General features: G+C 38.1%; 2 protein-coding genes across 3 annotated transcripts in view; both read left to right on the top strand.

Annotated features, from left to right (window-relative positions):
• rad50 (RAD50 homolog, double strand break repair protein) overlaps positions 1 to 17361 on the top strand; it is a 28302-nt gene extending 10941 nt beyond the window's left edge. The window contains exons 19-28 of one of the 2 annotated variants that reach the window (XM_004076132.5): positions 1304 to 1414; positions 1590 to 1682; positions 1861 to 1974; positions 2285 to 2412; positions 2847 to 2948; positions 3157 to 3279; positions 14252 to 14337; positions 14428 to 14570; positions 16345 to 16478; positions 16706 to 17361. In XM_004076132.5, coding sequence (XP_004076180.1) covers positions 1304 to 1414; positions 1590 to 1682; positions 1861 to 1974; positions 2285 to 2412; positions 2847 to 2948; positions 3157 to 3279; positions 14252 to 14337; positions 14428 to 14570; positions 16345 to 16478; positions 16706 to 16889 — 1218 coding nt within the window. In that variant the 3' untranslated portion in view covers positions 16890 to 17361. Of the gene's footprint in view, positions 1 to 1303; positions 1415 to 1589; positions 1683 to 1860; positions 1975 to 2284; positions 2413 to 2846; positions 2949 to 3156; positions 3280 to 14251; positions 14338 to 14427; positions 14594 to 16344; positions 16479 to 16705 lie in introns of those variants that run through there. The other variant, XM_078931019.1, reaches the window with a different exon arrangement.
• A 406-nt stretch (positions 17362 to 17767) lies between these two features.
• Positions 17768 to 19191, top strand: LOC144983757 (uncharacterized). Its single transcript, XM_078931027.1, has 4 exons — positions 17768 to 18043; positions 18150 to 18194; positions 18533 to 18646; positions 18819 to 19191. Exons 1-4 carry the CDS (start codon positions 17909 to 17911, stop codon positions 18945 to 18947), a joined length of 423 nt encoding a protein of 140 aa, XP_078787153.1. The 5' UTR covers positions 17768 to 17908; the 3' UTR covers positions 18948 to 19191.
• Positions 19192 to 19908: the final 717 nt, after the last annotated feature.

Here is a 19908-nt window from a genome sequence, read left to right as displayed (position 1 = left end):
ATGCAAAAAGTTAACACAAGGCAAGAAAACAGTTCACACAACCATCATCGTCACCATAACAAGCAACTGATCAAAACTGAACTGCAGTGAATCTGAGGACAGTTCTGGAACAATTGAGCAGCTTTTTAAAGATGGATAATGGAGGAAGACCCAAACCTGCACCAAGACCTGGACTAGAGCTGCACGATATGAGGAAAAACGTGCAATATGCGATATTAATGATCAGTATTGCGATAACAATAAAACTTGCGGTATGTGAACAAATAGCAAATCTACCAAAACAATCATTCCCCTTTTTATTGCAACAGTTTAAAAATTATACTCTTATTGACCCTCGTCAACATAAGAGACGAACATCTAAGATAAAAGAGCCCCATCTGATTGGTCAACAACGTGAAGGTGTCCATCTGATTGGTCAGATGCATAAATGTATTTATTTGATTCATTAAATACTTCAATTTGCCATAAGACTTATTTAGCACATTTAAGGTAACTATTTATTGCAATTTTCACAGTCTTTTGCGATATCCACATTGCACAGCTTGATGTCGCGATAACGATAAATTTGCGACATATTGTGCAGGCCTAACCTGGACCCAGACAAAGAACCAGAATTTCTGATGAGATCCAGATCAAAGTTATTGAAAATATTTTTGTTTCTGAAATAATGACCATGGGAAAAGCAGGTCAAAAGGTAAACCCTCAGTTCAGCAGGCTAAGGTGTTAATTTTCATAATTCAGATGGACATTCAACAAGAAAATGACAGAAGATTCTTGTTTTTTTTCTGGAACAATCTTGTCAAGGCTGGATCAGCCACACAAGATGATTGTTTCCCTGTTGTGTGGCTGGGGGTAAACGTTGCCTGTGATGTGGATGAAGTTCTTTGGTCGTACAGAGATACCATGGTTAAGTACAGTAAATGTGAACCAAGGCTTACAGTAAAAGTCCTGAATGTTATTGTTCTCTAATTTATGGGGGGTGGGGGTATGGTTTTCCATTCTTTACAAACTTTTTGTAAAACGGTGTCAAGTATTTTGTCGTGTATCGTGTTGCGTTTGCTGTGTGTTTGTTAGTTTTGATGACAGTCTTCATTGTGACCTCAAAGTGAGCTTTTGACTCAAGTGTTTTGTATATCTAGTCTATCATTAGAATATTGTGTTTGGTGGTTTAATGTTTCAGAAAATGTGTTTTGGCAATTGGAAAAAACTGCAACAAATTGCTCTTCTGTTTGTGGATTTTAAAAGTATGTTGTGTTTTAGATAAATATTAAGTAGAAATTCATACTTTTCTTTGTTGACTCAGGAGGCAAAAGAGCAGTTGGCTCCTCTGACTGCTGCTTTGGAAAAACTGCAGCAGGAAAAACAAAGTTTGATGGAACTCAAAAAGCAGAAACAGGAGGAAGGACGTGAGAAGGTAAAACATCACTCCTTTGTTAACCCGGTTTCTGTCTGCGCTCGTGTCAGTTTAACACTAAATATTATTTATGGTTTGAGTGTCTGGACGTTAACGGTGTGGCTGTAATTTATTAAGCTGTACTTCTGCAGTTTCTGTTTCTCTGTAGTTCTTGAACCTTTTCTGGTGTTGACAGATCAATGGTATTAATGAGAGAGTAAAGGCAATCACCACTTTGGAACGAGAGATCCATAAGTACGTCAGTGATGGGAAAGATCAATACAAAGAGGTAATGTAATCTCACTCTTTTGCCACTTTTTGAATTCAAAATTCCTTTTTTTTATCTTGTGATGTGTAAATGTTTTCTACAAAAGCATTTATTTTTCCCAAATCAGACATTCTTGACACATTCTTGACATCTTTCATGCTTAATTTGTTATTTAAAAAACTTTCTAAACTCTTCGCAGCAAAAAGAGTCTGAGCTTCAAGAAACAACCACTCAACTTCATGAGGCGGAGAAGCAGAAAGAGAAAATAAACAAAGAAATGGGGAACATTCGCCAAGATATTGACACTCAAAAGGTACTCGCTCTGTTAACTCTTTCAAATCCAGAGCTCTGCAGTTGTCCTTCTAGAAAAGGTCACATTTCATTGAAGAAATTATGGATTTTTAGTGTTTTTGACCTACAGAGAGGAGATATAGAGATCTATAAAATCAAATGAATATTTTTTTAATTAGATTTTTTCACATTATATAAATTAAATAAAGTGAGTCCCTGACACATGTTGGCTTTTGATCGGTTGGTTAAGATTCAGCATATAGGAAATGATTTCATAGAACCAAAACACAATTTTAGTTAGTTTTTTTCTTAACGTACTGAACATTTCTCAGGTCCAAGAGCGTCTGCTTCAGGACAATCTGACTCTCAGGAAGCGTGAAGAGGAGCTGCGGGAGGTTGTGGCAAAACATGAGGCTCTTCTTAAAGACATCGGCAACATGCAGGTCCTACAACTGCGCCAGTAAGAGTTTTCTTCTGCTACTCTCATAAAGCTATCCTGACTCTTTCTTTGTCTCCTAATGTGACATCAGTGGTCCTAACTGGGTTTAACCTTAAACACTGAAAAGTTTGCTAGCATCACCCAGATATAGTCTTTCATGTACCGTAAGTCTTCGACCGTGTACACGATCAGCGGGATTTCAAGTGATTCTGGCGCTGAGAAGAGGATTTTCATATTGGCACTTTGATACAACACATTACAAATTACATTACAAAACTGCTTTTCTTCACGAAAGAATCGGCTTATTTACACTGATGGCGTGAATAACACAGTGAAGTGTAGCATATCAGTTCAAAGCTGCTTTTCTGCTGAAAAAACGCTAATTCTGTAAACAGTTGAAGAGTAGTCGAAAGAATTTAAAAGGGTTCAAATATCACGCCTTTGGTGTTTCACAGAGAACGTCGTGACGTGGAACGCAAATTGGAGGATTTAAAGAAGAACCGCAGTATTGCACTGGGCCGCCAGAAAGGCTTCGAGGATGAGATACTTCATCACAGGTGAGACGCTCTCGCACAGGAATGTTTTCACTAACGGCATCGTCATTACTCTGTGCAAACAAAACACACAACTGAATTGTGTTGTTGTGAAAAATAAAAGATAGAAATGGACAATTTTGTTATTCAGATCAACAACTGTTCATTCGGATTGTTTTACAGTGCTGTGAAAAAAATTCAAATAAAGTAACAAAGCTTCGTCTTTTTGCAGAAAAGAGCTGCGAGAAGACCAATACGACAAAGCTGAGGAGCGATACAAAAATAAGATGATCACTATGAGGACTACAGAGCTGGTGATCAATGACCTGAACCTTTATTACAAAGCCCTGGATCAGTAAGTTTGGAACCTCACACGCTTTTCTGGTGCAGCAGAAACTATCAGTCCAGCAGTGCTTAGCTCTCTGCGTCCACAGGTGGAGCTGCTGCACAGAGCAGCTCCCAGCTAAGAACATAGACCTGCTTGAGTGTGAACAGGTCTGAGTTTCAATGACAAACATTTGTATGAAAAACATTCAGTGTTACCAATGTTTTTATATTCCAGTCTAAAAATATGTTCATTTGCACATTTACTTTTGAATGTGGCCATCCATGGAACAACATGTCGGTTTTTAAGCTTAAAATCATTTACAGCAACAGTTTATACAGCCAACAGCCAGTTTATACTCAGATTGAGTCCATATTTGGATCTTTTGCACTTTTCATAGATTTGCATGAAAGTCGTGTTGATTATATCAACCTCAAAAATCTAACGCTTCCCTGTGTCTGCTTGATCACCATCATCTGTCTCAGTTTGTGACCCGGTGGATCTTTTACTTGTAAACTATGACCAACTGAAGTTTTTCCACCTTGATGCAGAAAAAATTTTTTTTTATTAGTTTTTCTTTGCCAGTGGAATAAAATGGCAGCCCAACATGAAAGCTCAATAGAAGTCAACCTGTCATTCTATGTTGATTAAAAACACAACAGTTTAGAACGCACAGTAGCATAAGCACAATTTCACTGTGTAATTGCTTTAAATAACTGCCAAAAAAGCTGAAACATCGTCTCACATTATAATTCTGTAACTGTAAAGCTATCAATGCCAGGAAAGCATTAGCGTTGCCATAGTAACCTATCGTTTGCATTGTACTAAAGATTCTTCCTCTAAATCCTCACCGCCTTCAACATGTACCAGATGCTGACCTTGTGGTGTTTGACCAAAACCATCATTTTTCCTTTGGTGGAGATCTGCTTAAAAAAAGTTCCTCAACTAAAACATTTGATCTGCACTTTAAGAAATGAAGACAAATGAGTTTGATGTTGTTAGTTTTCTCTTTGGCAGAGATCAAAGCCATGTCACTAAATCCAAAATCCTCTCTCGAGGCGTCATTGCACCTTTAATGACCTAAAAGTTTGAACTCTTTCAAGCAAGATGTGGCCCAGGTGCAGCACGGTAATCTGCAAGATCTGGCTGAAAACCATTTTTATGTCACACTTTCATGAGCTCTGTGTGTGTGTGTGTTTGTGTGGGAAACTTAGATTTCCTCTGTAGTGCTTTTCTCATAAGCGCTAGAGGGAGGCCACAGCACAAACACAGAAGCCCTTATTTGGAAGCACGGCAGGAGTGACACAAACTGAAAGTATTTTTTTTTACTGTTGACACATGATAGATGCTTCATCTCAAGAACCTGTCAGGCAGTTGGAACATGTTAAATATGAAATGGTGTTTCTTCACCTTTCCGCACACCCGTGCAGGTGTTGCCACAGCAACAGCTTTCACTGATTCACACAGGTGGTTGTGCTGTGTATTTCCTAAAAAATCCCCAATATAAGTACTTCTTAAAATATCTTTGCTCCGATTGATTTTCTGCATTTATTTGGCTAAAACATTGCATTGCATAGAACTAACACGACCCAAATCTGTATTTTATTCTGAATAAAAATCTAAACAGCTTTTTTGAAGAAAAAAGCTGATCATGCTTTTCATCGTAGTATTTGTCACTCATTTCTCCTTAGCTTGAGTATTAAAAAGCGACTTGTCACCACAACCTTTTTATCCATTTTAGATTATGGAGACCTTTTGTATATGAATGCAACAGCTCAATGTTTGAGTAAGATTTATCCTGTGAATCACGCCGCTTCAAGGTTTGTAACAAACTGTAAGGCCTCGGCTGACCATTGTGAACTGTACTCTGGAGTGGGATGGTCTTCTCTGTCCACCAGGAGGCTCACACTCATTTTTATTTACTAGTCTTGGACTTTTACCTTCCTACATTTGCAGCCTGATCAAGCTGAGGACTGGAATCATAAGGACTGCGTTCCAATGACCATGTGTTGCTTAATGTTCCATTTGCCTGTACAGATCTGGAAAAAAGGCTTTTGTCTTTTCTGCCCCCTCCACACGGAACACGCTACAAAAAAGTTGGAAATTAAAAGAACTCATTCCTCTGAATATTTTCCAGGCTGAGATGGGAGGAGAAAATCACTTTTAACTGTACCTGTTTTACATAAGCTTTCATTTTTATTTATGTTATCTTTTTAATGTTGACATTTTTATTATAAATTAAATTTATTGTCCGTCCCCCACCCCCCCCAGCCAGGACTCCCTTAAAAAAGATATTCTTAATCTCAATGGGACAATTCCTGGGTAAATAAAGATTAAATCAAAATTACTAGATTTTCAGAGCGGCGAAAAGTCTGTGATGGATCCAGATTAATGCTTTGTTCATAACTTCTCAGCCTAAAAAACATTTAAAAAATGTTGCAAATACTAAACATTTTACTGTCCATATTCAGCATGTCAAAAGTACTCTTTTTTTTTATTTTTTATTATTTAGGAAGGAGGCGTGGCACAAAAGAGCCATTTAAGATGAGAATTTTAACAGCTGCTCAATTGCTTTTAAAAGTCTCAGACTTTTGACTTTTCATTTTTATTTTGGGTTAACCATCCATCTGCGTTCCCAAAGTCCCACTCCAGTCCTATTTTGATCTATTTTTGATTCTCCGTGGTCTTTTAATTGTGATTATGTCGTCTAAGCCCAAATCTAAAAACCTGCTTCGTTTTCTAGGACACAAGTTACTGCAGAGTGACAAAAGTTCATTCGAAATGTGTCACTATGTTGTGGGCGGGAATGTTGGTGTGTGGTAAGCCCACACTGATTTCCCATCATCCCTTTGTTTACATGCTTTCCTGATAGCTTACCATCCGTCACACACCCCTAACATTACCGGTGCAACAAAAATGCCAATCAATATTGTAGCTTTTCTGTTGTCTAGTTGTCTAATTTTGCCAGCTCAAAGTCGTACATGGATCTAGTCGTCTAGAAGTGAATGCATCTGAATGGAGTGGAGCAGCGAGCTTGTGGCTTTGCTAATAGCTTCTACGTCACACCTACGAGCTTTTTTAAACGGCATTTATGTGTCTGCTCCTGGTTCGCCACAATTTGAATAAAGGAATACTCAGAAATGCAATTTCAAACTTAATTTATGTCTTACATCGAGTGAAAACTGCCACAAGAAGATGATCAATAACATGTTAGTCATCAGAGGAGACTTTTTTAAATGAAGGGCCCAAACTTGATGTAACTATTGAAAGACAAACTTCCCCTAAATTAGGGGGGAGTAAAGGCTCCCCTTTATTTTCAGGTGTGGGAAAAATCAATAATTTCACATCTTAGTTTTTGTGTGTGAACTGCATGTCAAGTCCAGTTTATGGGATTCATTTATAGATTTCAGTTTTAAGTCTTGTAGTCACAGCTTTATATGTTAAATGTGGAAAACACCTGCACAGTTTGAATTTATGACAGATTTCTTTATCAAAGCAAATTATATTGCTTATAAGTGTCTGGAATACATTTGCTTTGTGCATTTTACTTCTAAACATCTTCAGTGCTTTTCCTGTAGCTGCTTGTAATTGTGTGGCTTTACTTCAAAGGGTCCAGATAAGACTTTGCTATGACATCTTCTAGCGTCATCTGGAGAAAAGGGGTCATTTCTTAGACTCGGTAGTCAAATCTAAATATTTCAATCAGATGTATTTGTGTTTTAAGTAACTCAACGCCACTTTTTGTTGCAAATTTAAAGACTTTGTTTTCAAAGGCGTCTTTATAGCACATGACTTCTTAGTTTTGGCAGAAAATTACCAATGCACAAAATGTGTTCAATATATTTTTATAGCACATTTCATACATCTTTTAATGGCCCAAAGTGTTTTTCTACACCTGAAAAACCTAACAAAAAATAGGTCAAATTAAAATACCACAGAACTCACCTATTTATTACATTACACAGTACATCAATGTTTCATGCCAGTTCAATGGCAAATGCATTGTTCTCACAGATTGACAGTCTGCTGACAAATGATAAAACTGACTATTCACAGATGCTATCATCTGTGAATAGAGCTGAAACATCATTTACCCACTTTATGCAGTTATCAAGATAAAAAAAAGCCTTCCAGCCGTTCACCACACATCTGTGTCAGTGTTTCTACCAGAATACACAGAAATGCTCTTCAGGGTTAAGATTTCTTGATCAGAGAGTTGAGCGAAAACCTCAAATGAAGCGGTGTCTCTGGAAAGAAACCAAAATGCTAAAGTGTTGGTACTGATTGAAAGGGTCAGAAAGTGAAACGATGTCAAAGGTCAACTTATTAGTGCATGCAACTTTTGGTCCTTTGCTTTTTTTCCCCAGAGTTTCCTAAATATTTAAAGATTTTGCAGCGTTTTCAAAAACGTTGTTTATTGGGGGAAAAAGACATTTTATAGCCACGCCTGTCCATTGATTTGAATGGCTAAACGTATCCACACTTTGGAATTGTCTCGTACTTGAAATATTTTCATTCTGTATAGTTTACAGAAACATGTTTCAACAACAAATTAGTCTTATTTTAATGCAGTTTTCTCTCTAATGTCAACTATTAATTTTCTGCAGTACACTACACGTATGTTGAATCATTTTGCTTGCGCTTTTACTTAAGACTTTCTCTTTCCGGACGGCATTTGAACATATCAAATATCAAACCCTAGTTGTTAGAAACAGGAAAAATTGGAATGGACTAAAATGACTTCTAGGCAACTTGGGTGTAGCATCTCCAGACCGACAGCTTTAATGGGGTCTTCCAGGTTATGGCGAAGTCACAGCTGCTGTCCGTCTAAATGGGAGCTATCTGCAGGCAGAACACGGGCAAACCTGAACAGGGTATACAGGTGGCCCACACAAAAGAGCAAAGCTGTAAACGTCTCTCTAAGCTTGTAGAGTGAAAATCATCATTCCACCCAAACAGTTTGCAGTTTGTGTGGGAATCCTACAAACTTCCTATGGGCACTTGTATATCACTGGAACACCCCATGCATGCATCATTCACATGCAGTCAGTAAGGGACTAGTACTGGCACCTCACTAACGACTATAGTGTCATGTTAGCACGTTATGACAGCATCACCTGAACATGAGTGTGTGCAACTTCCATTAACCTTACAAATACTTATCTGTACATTTACCACACGCATGACAATTGTACGTTTTCATGACATCCCTTGAGGTGACCGTACCAGCATTAAAGGAACTGGAAGACACATGTGTGCGCCTCCTTGTGGCCACTCCTCTCTACTAACCTCTGTAGTCCAAGGACAAACTAAGGCTGCATTTACACTGCAGGTCTTGATGCCAAATCCGATTTTTTGACTATATCCAATTTTTTTGACGACCCGCTTACATCATCTTTTAAAAGTGACCCGTACCTCTCTCTTCTTCCCCTCTTTCCTTTTCCGTCCGGTCCAACACCAAAGATCTTCAAACATGTTTGAAATTAATAAAGTTTGGCCTCAATTACAAAAGGGGTTTATTCAGACATACCTTTGGTTTGTCTGAAGATTAATAACCCCTCTTGTTAAAGTAAAATATGTCCAACACAAGAGGCCCTCAGCTCTCATCTGTTTGCCCAGCTGTTGGACAGGACAAGGTAAAAAAAAAAAAAAAAAAAAAAAAAAAAAAAAAAAGTGACCCGTATCCGATTTTTGCATTTACACTATACAATGTTGAAACTATCAAACATAGACGTTCTGAGGACTACGTAGAAGCATTTCCGCCTTCCGCGGACCTCCTTTGGACTTTTGTGTGACTGCGGTTGTCATGGAGGCAAGGCAGCGACTGAAGGAGACGTTGCCTTGGGCGCTCCAGGATGAGGCAGGTGTACGAGAGGGGATGCGCGGGAGAAAAAAAAAGGAGGGCTGCTCGGCCGGCTTATGTGCTCTCGCTGAGTTTTAAATGAGTAAGTGTTTGAAGACGTTGTGCTGTACTAACAGTTTGATCCACGCAAAGAAACAAACGGCTTCTAGCCTGTTCCAGAGCAACGGTGCCCCGCTTGGTTAGTTACCCGACCGGGACCGGACCAGAAATAATGAAGTTTGAGGCTGAAAGGTAACACGCTGATGGGGCTCCAGCTGTCCTCGAACAGCAAAATCAGTGCACAAAAGCACCTTAATAAGTCATGTGATCTCAGTTGGTGGTGTCCTGAGTTGACGTCACTGATGTACGACTCGCATTTTTTATTTATTTTTATTTTATTTAACCTTTATTTAACCAGGAAAGTCCCGTTGAGATTAAAAACATCTTTTTCAAGGGAGTCCTGGCCAAGCGGCAGCAGCGACTAAAATGCAGTTACATAATTACAAAGAGCAAAATAACAGGAAATAACAAACCGATTATAAAAAACAAGTGCATGTTAAGGAGTCAGCCTCGAGACCTCTCAGTTTAACTTTAAAAGCATTCAAGGAAATCAACTCTGTCAACTTCCAGTCCTTCTGCAACATGTTCCATGCATAAGGTGCAGAGTGGATTTACTGGGGAATAACCGATTTGTCTGCTTACATGGCACACGCAAATGCACATATCTGATTTGTATCCAATTTATTTCCACATGTGAGTCAGGCCTGAATCCGATCTGAGAAAAATGGAATCCATGCGTTTTTTTTCCTGCTTACGCGTTCACCGGTCAAATCCAATCTGTGCCACATTAGAGGAAAAAATCGTTATTGGGCCACTTGAACCATGCAGTGTCAATGGGGCCTAAAAGTATGCTGCACCCGTACGGGTCAACCACCATATGGTTGCATGTTACTACACCATCAGTGGTGGTCAGTATCCCCCCAAAAGTGACTACAGAAAGGAACATTGTTTAACCTGCAACAGTGTCATTCAATTCCCCACTTTTATTAAAGCCTTGGCCTTAAGATGGCTGCAAAAGCTAAAAAGCAGACAGTGGAGATCGAAAGTTTGGGCACCCCAGGTAAAACATTAGATTATTGTCCATAAATGTATAAATTCATACATGTATTTATTTAATGTGAATGTCATTTGTGAATGTCGTTTTTGCTGCCACAGATACGTGAATTTCCCCATCGTGAGATAAATAAAGACATCTAATCTAATAAAGAAGCCAAGGATTGAAAACTCTTCAAAAGGCATCAGATTACAGATGAGACATTCTTGTAAGATGTCAAAAAGGGCTTTATTTCCATCATTTACCCTTTCACAATAACAGAAAACAAACTAATGCCAGGTGCAAAAGTGTGGGCACCCTGCAGAATTTACAGAATGCACCAACACTCTTTGAAAAGCTGAGACCTGATCGTGTCATGGATCATTCACAGTCGTCAGGAAAAAACAGCTTATTTCAATTTCAAAGATTTTTAAATAAAATGAGTCATCCGACCTCGCCCCAACCATCAGCATCATGGGTTCTTCCAAGCAGTTGTCTAGAACACTGAAAATCAAAATAGTTGACGCTCACAAAGCAGAAGAAGGCTGTAAGAAGATAGCAAAGCCTTTTCTGATGCCAATAACCCCATGTTCGGAAAATAATTGCATATGGCAGTCCACAAGAACAAGATCTGGGAACCCCAGGTATCAGTGCAAAAGCATAAACCGTGATCAGAATTATTGTGTGAATAATTGTGTTTAAATTCAGACATGGATTGGAAGACCATGAAAAATCTCAGACAGAGCAGCTCGCAGAAACTGGCGGTGTCTGCGGGTTAAAGTTTTATTGAGTAGTCCACCTGCTAATCAAAAAAAAGGAAGAAAATCCTACCCCTAATAATGCGCTGATTAAAAATAAAACACCTCTTTTTACCTTAAAATCAATAAACATTTTATAAGCTATTGAAACCAGGTTTCTATATGTATACACATGTATATATATATATATATATATATATATATATAGTTTTTTTTTTTTTTGAGTGAAATTCGACTTTTTAACATGCTAGTTGAAGGTAGATTACTTTCTGAACTGCATTACCTCTGGGTTTGCATCTAAATTAGGAAAGGTAGGTGCGAAACAAAAAAAGCCAACAACAACAACTTCATGTTACCTCCAGAGAAGCCTCTGGGTTATAATAATAATAATAATAATAATAATAATAATAATAATAATAATGGATTGGATTTATCTGCGCTTTTCAAGACACCCAAAGCGCTTACATTATCAAATCAAATCAAACTTTATTTATAAAGCACTTATATATAAATATAACTCAAAGTGCTTTACATTAAAACACAACAAAATATAAAAACAAGCATTGACGATTTAAAAATAAATAAAATAAAAATAAATAAATAAATAGGGCCCCCCTCCCCGTACCTAGCCCCCCACTCCTTTCACACCTCCCACCCCCTAAGTGATGGCCAAGGACAATGAGAAATAGGCTGAGCACAAAAAGAGGATGCTGGAAACGCTAATAATTGGAACCTCCCCCTCTGTGAACAGCCGCATAGACAGCCAAATGCAGCATCACAGGTGGGGACCGCTCCACCACAGCTAAGTGGTGATGCAGGTCCCCATCCAGAGCCGCAGTGGCTGAACAGCAGCCGACCCAGAAGGAGAGGTTCCATCTGAGGAAGCACCGGAAATAAAAATGAATAAAAACGAGAATAAACAAGTAAACATATTGATAAAAACAATAAAACATTAAAATAAGGTAAATTAAAATAACGCGTTAAAATCAGATTCAAGTTCATAAAACAAGATAAAATGGATGAATGAAAAAAAATAAAAGTGCATATAAATAAATAACTGAATAAATACATAAAAGTAGTAAAAAATTAGCTAAAAGCCAGGTTAAAAAGATGGGCCTTGAGCCTTTTCTTAAAAGCGTTAAAGCTCTGTGCGGCCCTCAGGTCCTCCGGCAGACTGTTCCATAAACGGGGACCATAGTGCTGAAATGCAGCTTCTCCATAGGTTTTAGTTTTTACAGTTGGAATGGTTAACAGACCAGTGCTAGAGGAGCTCAGGGTCCGCGAGGGTTCATATCTTACTAAAAGATCTGATAAATAAGAAGGCGCAAGACCGTTAAGACATTTAAAAACGGTTAAAAGTATCTTAAAATCAATCCTGAAGCATATGGGGAGCCAATGCAGGGATTTTAAAATTGGGGTGATGTGAGCTCGCCTCCTGGTCTTTGTAAGAACTCGTGCAGCAGAGTTCTGGAGAAGCTGAAGGTTCCTAATGTTGGTTTTTGGAAGACCAGAAAGCAGAGCGTTACAGTAATCAACTTTACTCATGATAAAAGCATGCATTAGCATCTCCATATTAGCAAGAGAGAGTAGTGGGCGGACTCTAGCCAGATTTTTGAGATGATAAAAACCAGTTTTAACCACCTGTTTTATATGGGGGATTAAAGTCAGCTTAGAGTCGAAGATAACGCCCAGGTTTCTGACTGTTTCTGAATGACTTAATGAAAGTTCCTGTAGCTTCAGAAACTGTTTCTCCCTCTTGGCTTCAGGACCGATAACTAAAATTTCCGTTTTGTCCTGGTTGAGCTGCAGAAAATTATTTGCCATCCATAATTTTTACATCTAAAATACAGTTAAAAAGGGCTTCTATTGGTCTTGTGTCATCAGGAGACATAGCTATTATGTCCATTATTCATTCACTCCTCATTCATACTTGGTGACGGTAAGCTACGGTTGTAGCCACAGCTGCCCTGGGGCAGACTGACAGAGGCGTGGCTGTCATTTCGCGCCTACGGCCCCTCTGACCATCACCGGGAGCATTCATGCACATTCACACACCAGTGGAGCCACACTGGAGGCAAGGAGGGTGAAGTGTCTTGCCCAAGGACACAACGACATTTTGGCTGGTGGGAGCGGGGATCGAACCGCCAACCCTTCGATCACCTTCGACGACCCGCTCAACCACCTGAGCCACTGTCGCCCGTTATGGGGCTTGATCCAAAATCTACTACGGTAGTTTAGTTGGTGTGTAGGAATAAAGAAACGCGGTTTATCCTGGAGAGCTGATAAATGAACCACTAATTATTGTTTCGCCAAAACAGAACAAAAAATGAAAGTCACATTGTTCAGTAAATGTTGTCCACAACACTAAAAGATTCTTTAAAGCTTGCCCTGTCAGAATGTATACACTACAATCATTCACGCAAGAATTACGGTTTAGTTTATTCGTTTGTACTAAACTCCTTGAGTTACATTCTTTAATATAGTGTTTATATAGTGATTATTAAATCAAACTATTATTCCACTTTCGCTTTTTGCTCTTTTCATTACAAATAATAAATAATCCAATGGAAGTTTCATTTTTAACTTTACTGTTAAGACTAAATGAAATGCATTCAAACTGCAAAAGCTTCTCACATATAGACTGACTAGTGTTGAGGATGGCGACGTTTTCATTTGTTAGAATATTATATGTGATGAAAACATATTAACGGATGTTGAAAATCCTAACGCCTTTCATGCACAGAGCTAAATGCTGTTGGTTTTGTAATATTAACAAATGTTTGGTTTTTTGGAAAGCGCGCCTTAGCGCTGTGGAGGTCTAGTCATTCCTCGCATCTGTTAAGTAAGCATTTGCGCAAAGAAGACGCACTTTGTCTGATTGATGGATAACGGCTGCATTTCTCCATCTGTCTTTGTGGTGCAGCATCCTCCATGTAAGCCTAGTACGATTAGACTTCTTGCATTTCTAACCACATTAGCTTTTTTTTTTCCCCCTTTGGCTAGATTTGAGACAAAATGCTTCTTAGAAAACAGGAAATTCATTTCAGTGTCTTGTCCATACATCTTGCATAGCCGCATATCTTGTCAATAATCAGAGTTCAGTGGATTAAGCAAAGCCAGATTTGCTTCCGTTTTATTTTTATTTTTTTTATAAGGCTGAAAATTGGAGCACATTCTTATTTAAACTAATGCTTTTTATGCTATATAAAGTTTCAGATTTTATTGGAAAGATGAGAAACAGGATGCCACCTATATGCATAGGGAGGATTTAAACAAAAACAATCAAGGATTTCTTTTTGTTTTCCACAGAACCATCATGAAATTCCACAGCATGAAGATGGATGAGATCAATAAGATAATAAGAGATCTGTGGCGCAGCACCTACAGGGGCCAAGGTGCTCCTCTAAAAATTACACCTATTTTACTGATTTTGCAAATGAATATTTTTACTTTCTATTTACTTTCCCATGTCTCCTGCGTTTCAGACATTGAGTATGTGGAGATCAGGTCTGATGTGGATGAAAATGCCTCTGCCGGAGTCAAGAGAAGGGTCTACAACTACAGAGTGGTGATGGTGAAAGGAGACACGGCCCTGGACATGAGAGGCCGCTGCAGTGCCGGACAGAAGGTGCTGCATTCAGCGTCTGTCGGGTTTGCTAAACAAAAACACAAAAATATCTGTTTTAAAAGAATACCTGTGCATCAGTCCAGAAAACCTGAACGTTTTGAATGCTGGAAATGTTTGGAAATGTGATGTCGAAAGTCAGACTTTTGTGAGTCAATGCAGCAAAGCTGCAGAAACCACGGAGGAGTTTGACCTTTTGGCCTCTAAGCTCAAAATGTGAAGTAGAGAAAACCTGAAGAAGCAGCTTTGCATAATGGCCTTTTCTTATCAAGGCAGCTATTCACAATAAGACTAATTTTGAATCTTTTCTAAAGTCCCTAATTGCATGCATATATTTAAAGTCCCAATAATCATCTGTCGATCTGTTGTAAAGGCGTTCCCAGCAGTCTTTTAATTATGAGTATCCCCATTTTAGCCACAAAAAAAGGTGTCACTTTCTAGAAATGTTTTTGCAGAGCACCAGTAGTTGGTCAGAAATGCGTCTCTTGAGTCGTGGATGGGACTGTAGGTGTGGAGTAAGCCCGCCCCTACTTCCCAACATCTATGTTTTTACACTCTTTCTTACTAGCTTACAGCCTCCTGTTTTTCTGCCTAACATTAGCGGTGCAACAAAAATGTTGAGCAATATTGGAGCTATCCTGTCATGGTTTGAGTTTGTTGTGTCTTGTTTTTCGTTTTAGTTCTTGTTCTGTCTTGTTTGGTTCTGTTTCCTGTTTTATTTTGAAAGGTTTCCTGTCTTGTCTTGTTTCTTGCGTTTTACTTCCTTTGGTCCCCATCAGCCCTGATCGTGTTCACCTGTGTCTTGTCTGCCCTGTCTGTATTTAAGTCTTGTCTCTGCCTTCCTCCTGTGCTGGTCCATTAACCCTTGTCATGGTGTTCATGTCTCCATGTTTCTAGTCACGCTCACGTTCCATGTTTCTAGCCATGCCACAGTAAGTTTTGTTTTTGTTTTGTAATCCTGCTCTGAACCGTGTGCCTCCGCATCTGCATCTGGGTCCTACCGGCTCTCGAGCCACCCCTGCATCTTGACATGCTTTGAGCCAGATGTCAGCTCAGACGAGGAAAACAAAGATGAACATGGATTTATCTGGTCATAAGTGGACGCATCAGAATGGAGCGGAGCAGGAAGCTTGTGGCTTATATTCAATTTTATTTGGATAGCCCAAATTCACAACAACAGTCGCCTCGATGGGCTTCGAGAAAGACTGGAACATAAACTCAAAAGGATCATGAACACAAAGAGTTCAATATGAAAATACTAAATTGAACTAACAAACTGACTAAGCTAAACTGGCATCCCTGCCCTTAGACCCCCCCTCGCGGTAAGGTGTGAAGAGTTTATTTACAATCTTAATTTTTGATGGGACAATTTTTACGAAAGAGGCTTTTTATATTCTTAGTTAAAGTTAATAAACCATAAAACATCTTCAGCTTTTCTGCTTTGGATCCTGGATGAATGAAAGTCTTCACAGATCACTTTATAACTTTATTTATACCTTTATTTACTCTGATTTAAAATAAAACATTGCATTCATAGATCTATTCTTTTTAGGTGCATTAATTCAGGATATAAGTGCTTCTCTGACTTCTCTACAGATCATTATTACCCTTTTCAAAAATATGTGCTACACGCTGTTGGTTTTAATACTTAGGGTCAACATTTTAACATTTTAACAGTTCACAAAGGCAAGTTCTACTAACAGGAGAGCTAACAAATCACAGCAAAGTTCTAGTTTTGTTGTCTTTAACTGTTTTAATTGTATTTGAACCTGTGCAGGTTTTAGCCTCGCTGATTATCCGCCTGGCTCTGGCAGAGACGTTGTGCCTAAACTGTGGGATCTTGGCTCTGGATGAGCCCACCACCAACCTGGACAGGGAGAACATCGAGTCACTGGCACTGGCACTGGTGGAGTGAGTACACTCTCAAGGGTCAATGACTGTGTTTACTACATGCTTTTATTCTGAGCTAATTCCAATAAACACTTTTTTACTTTCCTTTTATATTTAAGTTTTAATTGGGGCAAAAACGCAGTAGTTAAAATAATGTTTTTCACACCTTTTATTGAAGGTAAAATACTGTGTGATGATGTTAAACATCAAGTCTTTATTCTTTGTCATTTCCAACTCTGCGTTTTCAGCATCATCAAGAGTCGCTCGCGTCAGCGGAACTTCCAGCTGCTCATCATCACTCACGATGAGGACTTTGTGGAGCTGCTGGGACGCTCCAGCTACATCGAACATTTCTACCGCATCCGCAAGAACCAGGACCAGAACTCTGAGATCGCCAAGTGCAGCATTTCTTCACTGAGTGAACAGCCGTGATTCTGTGCTCTTCCTCAGAAATGCACTGCAGTTCTGTGATGAAGGGCCGGACGTTTAGGATCAGATTAGTTTTCAAAAGGTTTTGTCACCAAACGTTCTCTATGTTTAAAGTGTTTCTGAAAGAGAGTTTGATTTTCTTTAAGCACAAGGAACCCTTTCTGTTAGTGAACTAGTGAAGAGTTTCAATAAAATTATTGCAAATCATTTTTTCTTCTGACTGTTGAACCACTTAAGAAAAGTTATAAAAACTAGAACATTATATTTACACTAATTATTTGTTACAAATTAAATGTTTACTCAAGTATACTTAGTAAGCTTTGATTATTCCTTATACTGTAAGTGTCATAATTATGGCCCATATTTAATATCTCATTTAATATAATACAACAAGTTACATCATAATGAAGGTGGTTTATCAGAATACGTTGATGTCTGTGTTTCACTATCAAATAAAATGTTTGATTTCTGAAAATGAGGAAGATATCATTATTGGTTTATAAATATCCGCAAAGTCAGAAAGCCAAAAGTGACAAAAACCCAAGTGTTTGTGTTGTGGATTGTATACTTGCCCTATATTAATAGATTATTCATTCATTTGGGGTCACGGGGGCTACTGGAGCCTATCCCGGTCACTTACAGGTTAAGGCAGGGGACACCCTGGACGGGTCGCCAGTCTGTCACATGGCTATTAATAGATTATGTTGTTATTAAATGCATTTCTTTAAGCATCAAGCCTCATATTTTAACGTCAGAACTTACTTAACCTGACAGCTCACTTCACTAGGTTACTGATTTTGATGTAAACTTGCCCTATCTTTTTTTTTTCTTTTCTTTTTTTTCTGTTTTTGTGGTTTTGCACACCCAGACTTTTTTTTTTTTGGTCTGTGGTGAGTAAAAAAGGCGTGAACATGCAGAGTATAAATGTACTCTCGCTCAGGGCTTTAGTGCAAACTGATAGCTGATCACCGAGCTCTTGAAGATCTTCACCGGCTTCCTCGACCACCAACGAAGCAAAAGTTATGGAGATCGTTTCACTTCTGCTGGTTGCTGGGATGGCGCAGCTCTTCAGCCTGACAGCCTGTAGTCCAACAATTCAGCCAAACCTCAAGGACATCATCAACGAAATCCCTAAATTAAATGAGAGCATCCATAAGGTAAGAACCTTATCAACGGACGAAAAATACATTTTAAGTCTTCTTTTTTTAACGTTTTTAAACCTTTTTAAAAAAAGCTTTGTAATTGTTTTTTTTTTTTTGTTAGGAGTACTTTGTGGAAGATGTGCAGGACCTGGCTGATAATTGCATGGTAGGAAGAAGCATACATTATGGTAGACCTGAGTATTGCATCAGAAGGTGCACCACAATTATATAGTTACCTTCTTTTTTTATTTAGATTTTGAGGCAGAGCTTTACATTTACTGGAGAATGATTTTTATTACTTAATCGTACAAATCACATCATGTAATCCAGTGCAGTTCTGCCATGTTTTTGGTAACACATTAAACAAGTAGCATTTTTATTTGTTATTCAAACCCAAATACTTAAATATATATAATAATAATAAGCTTCAAACCAGATAATACGTTGAACTCCCTGTATTTGTGTATGAGAGTATTCATTCATGTTTCTTTTTTTTTTCCATAGGATGACTTTTTCTGCAAAGTCTTGCACATCCTGAAGAACCATCAACACTTTTCCAAAGCAGACCAACAGCAAGAACACAAAATTGTGAAAAATCTTCTCCAATTTACCAAAAACGTAAGTTTGTCCAAAGGACAAGAAAAAGTCTAAATTTCACGTCAATGACTAAGAACACAAACAAACTGCAATGTTTCATTTTCTGTCTGAGGCGTTAAGCTTGCATGGAGCAACATGAAGTCAACAGCAGTCATCCTGCATCTAATGTATTTTTTTTTTGTCCTTTCATCAGATGAAGTGTGAAGAGAAACCAAAGAAAGAAAGCGGTGTCAAAACGGCAATCACAGTGCTGCTGGAGAACCTCAAGAAGTGTAGTCAACATAGAAACACTTTTCAAACAACAACAACTGTTGCCAACTGATGATTACTACTGTTATCTATTTCCAATAACATTTTATTTGTATTATCAGTATTTTAAAGTAATATTCACTGGGGAGTTCAATTTGAGAATGACATGATTCTCGTGTTTTCATTATTGATGTTATTTAAATACATGTTCATATACATGTTACAAATGTTTTATACCTATATTTGAACATTATTTACTGTAATTTTTACACAATGAAATCATGTAGTAAAACAATAAATCTTAGTGCCCATTATAATATCTGTGCTGCTTTTTTTGTTTTTGTTTTTACTCATTTTGACCTTTAATGACCCCGTAGTTTTAACTGCCTGGTCATTTTGGTTTCCAAAATATGATAGCTTTTAAAACTTTTGATTAAAAAAAAAAAGTTTTAGCCTCAGAATATCTTAAACCGCTTAATGATTATCAGGGCTACCGAATGTAAAAAGACCTTTGCACTCTGTGCTTAGAAACTAATTATTTATGCAGGACATTTCTTCATTTGATTTAATTTAAATCATCTACGCACTTCTTGATCTGTTATGCTACAAAGGACTTTAAATATGTAAAAGAAATTTGCAATCAGTGTACAATTCTATTTAAAACCTATCACTGGCTAAAACGGAAAACTAACTTATTTTTATTGATGTTTTGAGTCGTCGTGCCATTAAAGCAAAGAAATGTAAAGACATCATAGTTTCTAAATTTTGTGAAATTTTATAATGTGAAATTGTTTATTTTTTATCATGAGCAATTTTTTAAACTTAGTTTCTCAGAAAATTAAAATGAAACGACTGAATGTTGCAAACTCAGGTGTCCCATCCTAATCAGCTGATTGACTCAAAACACCTGCAAAAGATTTCTGAGCTTGAAAATAGTCTCAGTTTGAAGCAATGGGCTAAACGGTTTGTTTCCATAAGACGGGTACATAGTATTGGCATCAACATTCTTCACAAAAATGTGATCTACAAAGTGC

This window comes from Oryzias latipes, chromosome 14 (genome assembly GCF_053564925.1).
Source record: "Oryzias latipes strain Hd-rR chromosome 14, Olatipes_Hd-rR_3.1".
In the NCBI taxonomy this organism is placed as follows: domain Eukaryota; kingdom Metazoa; phylum Chordata; class Actinopteri; order Beloniformes; family Adrianichthyidae; genus Oryzias; species Oryzias latipes.
This window is presented reverse-complemented; position numbering and strand designations above follow the sequence as displayed.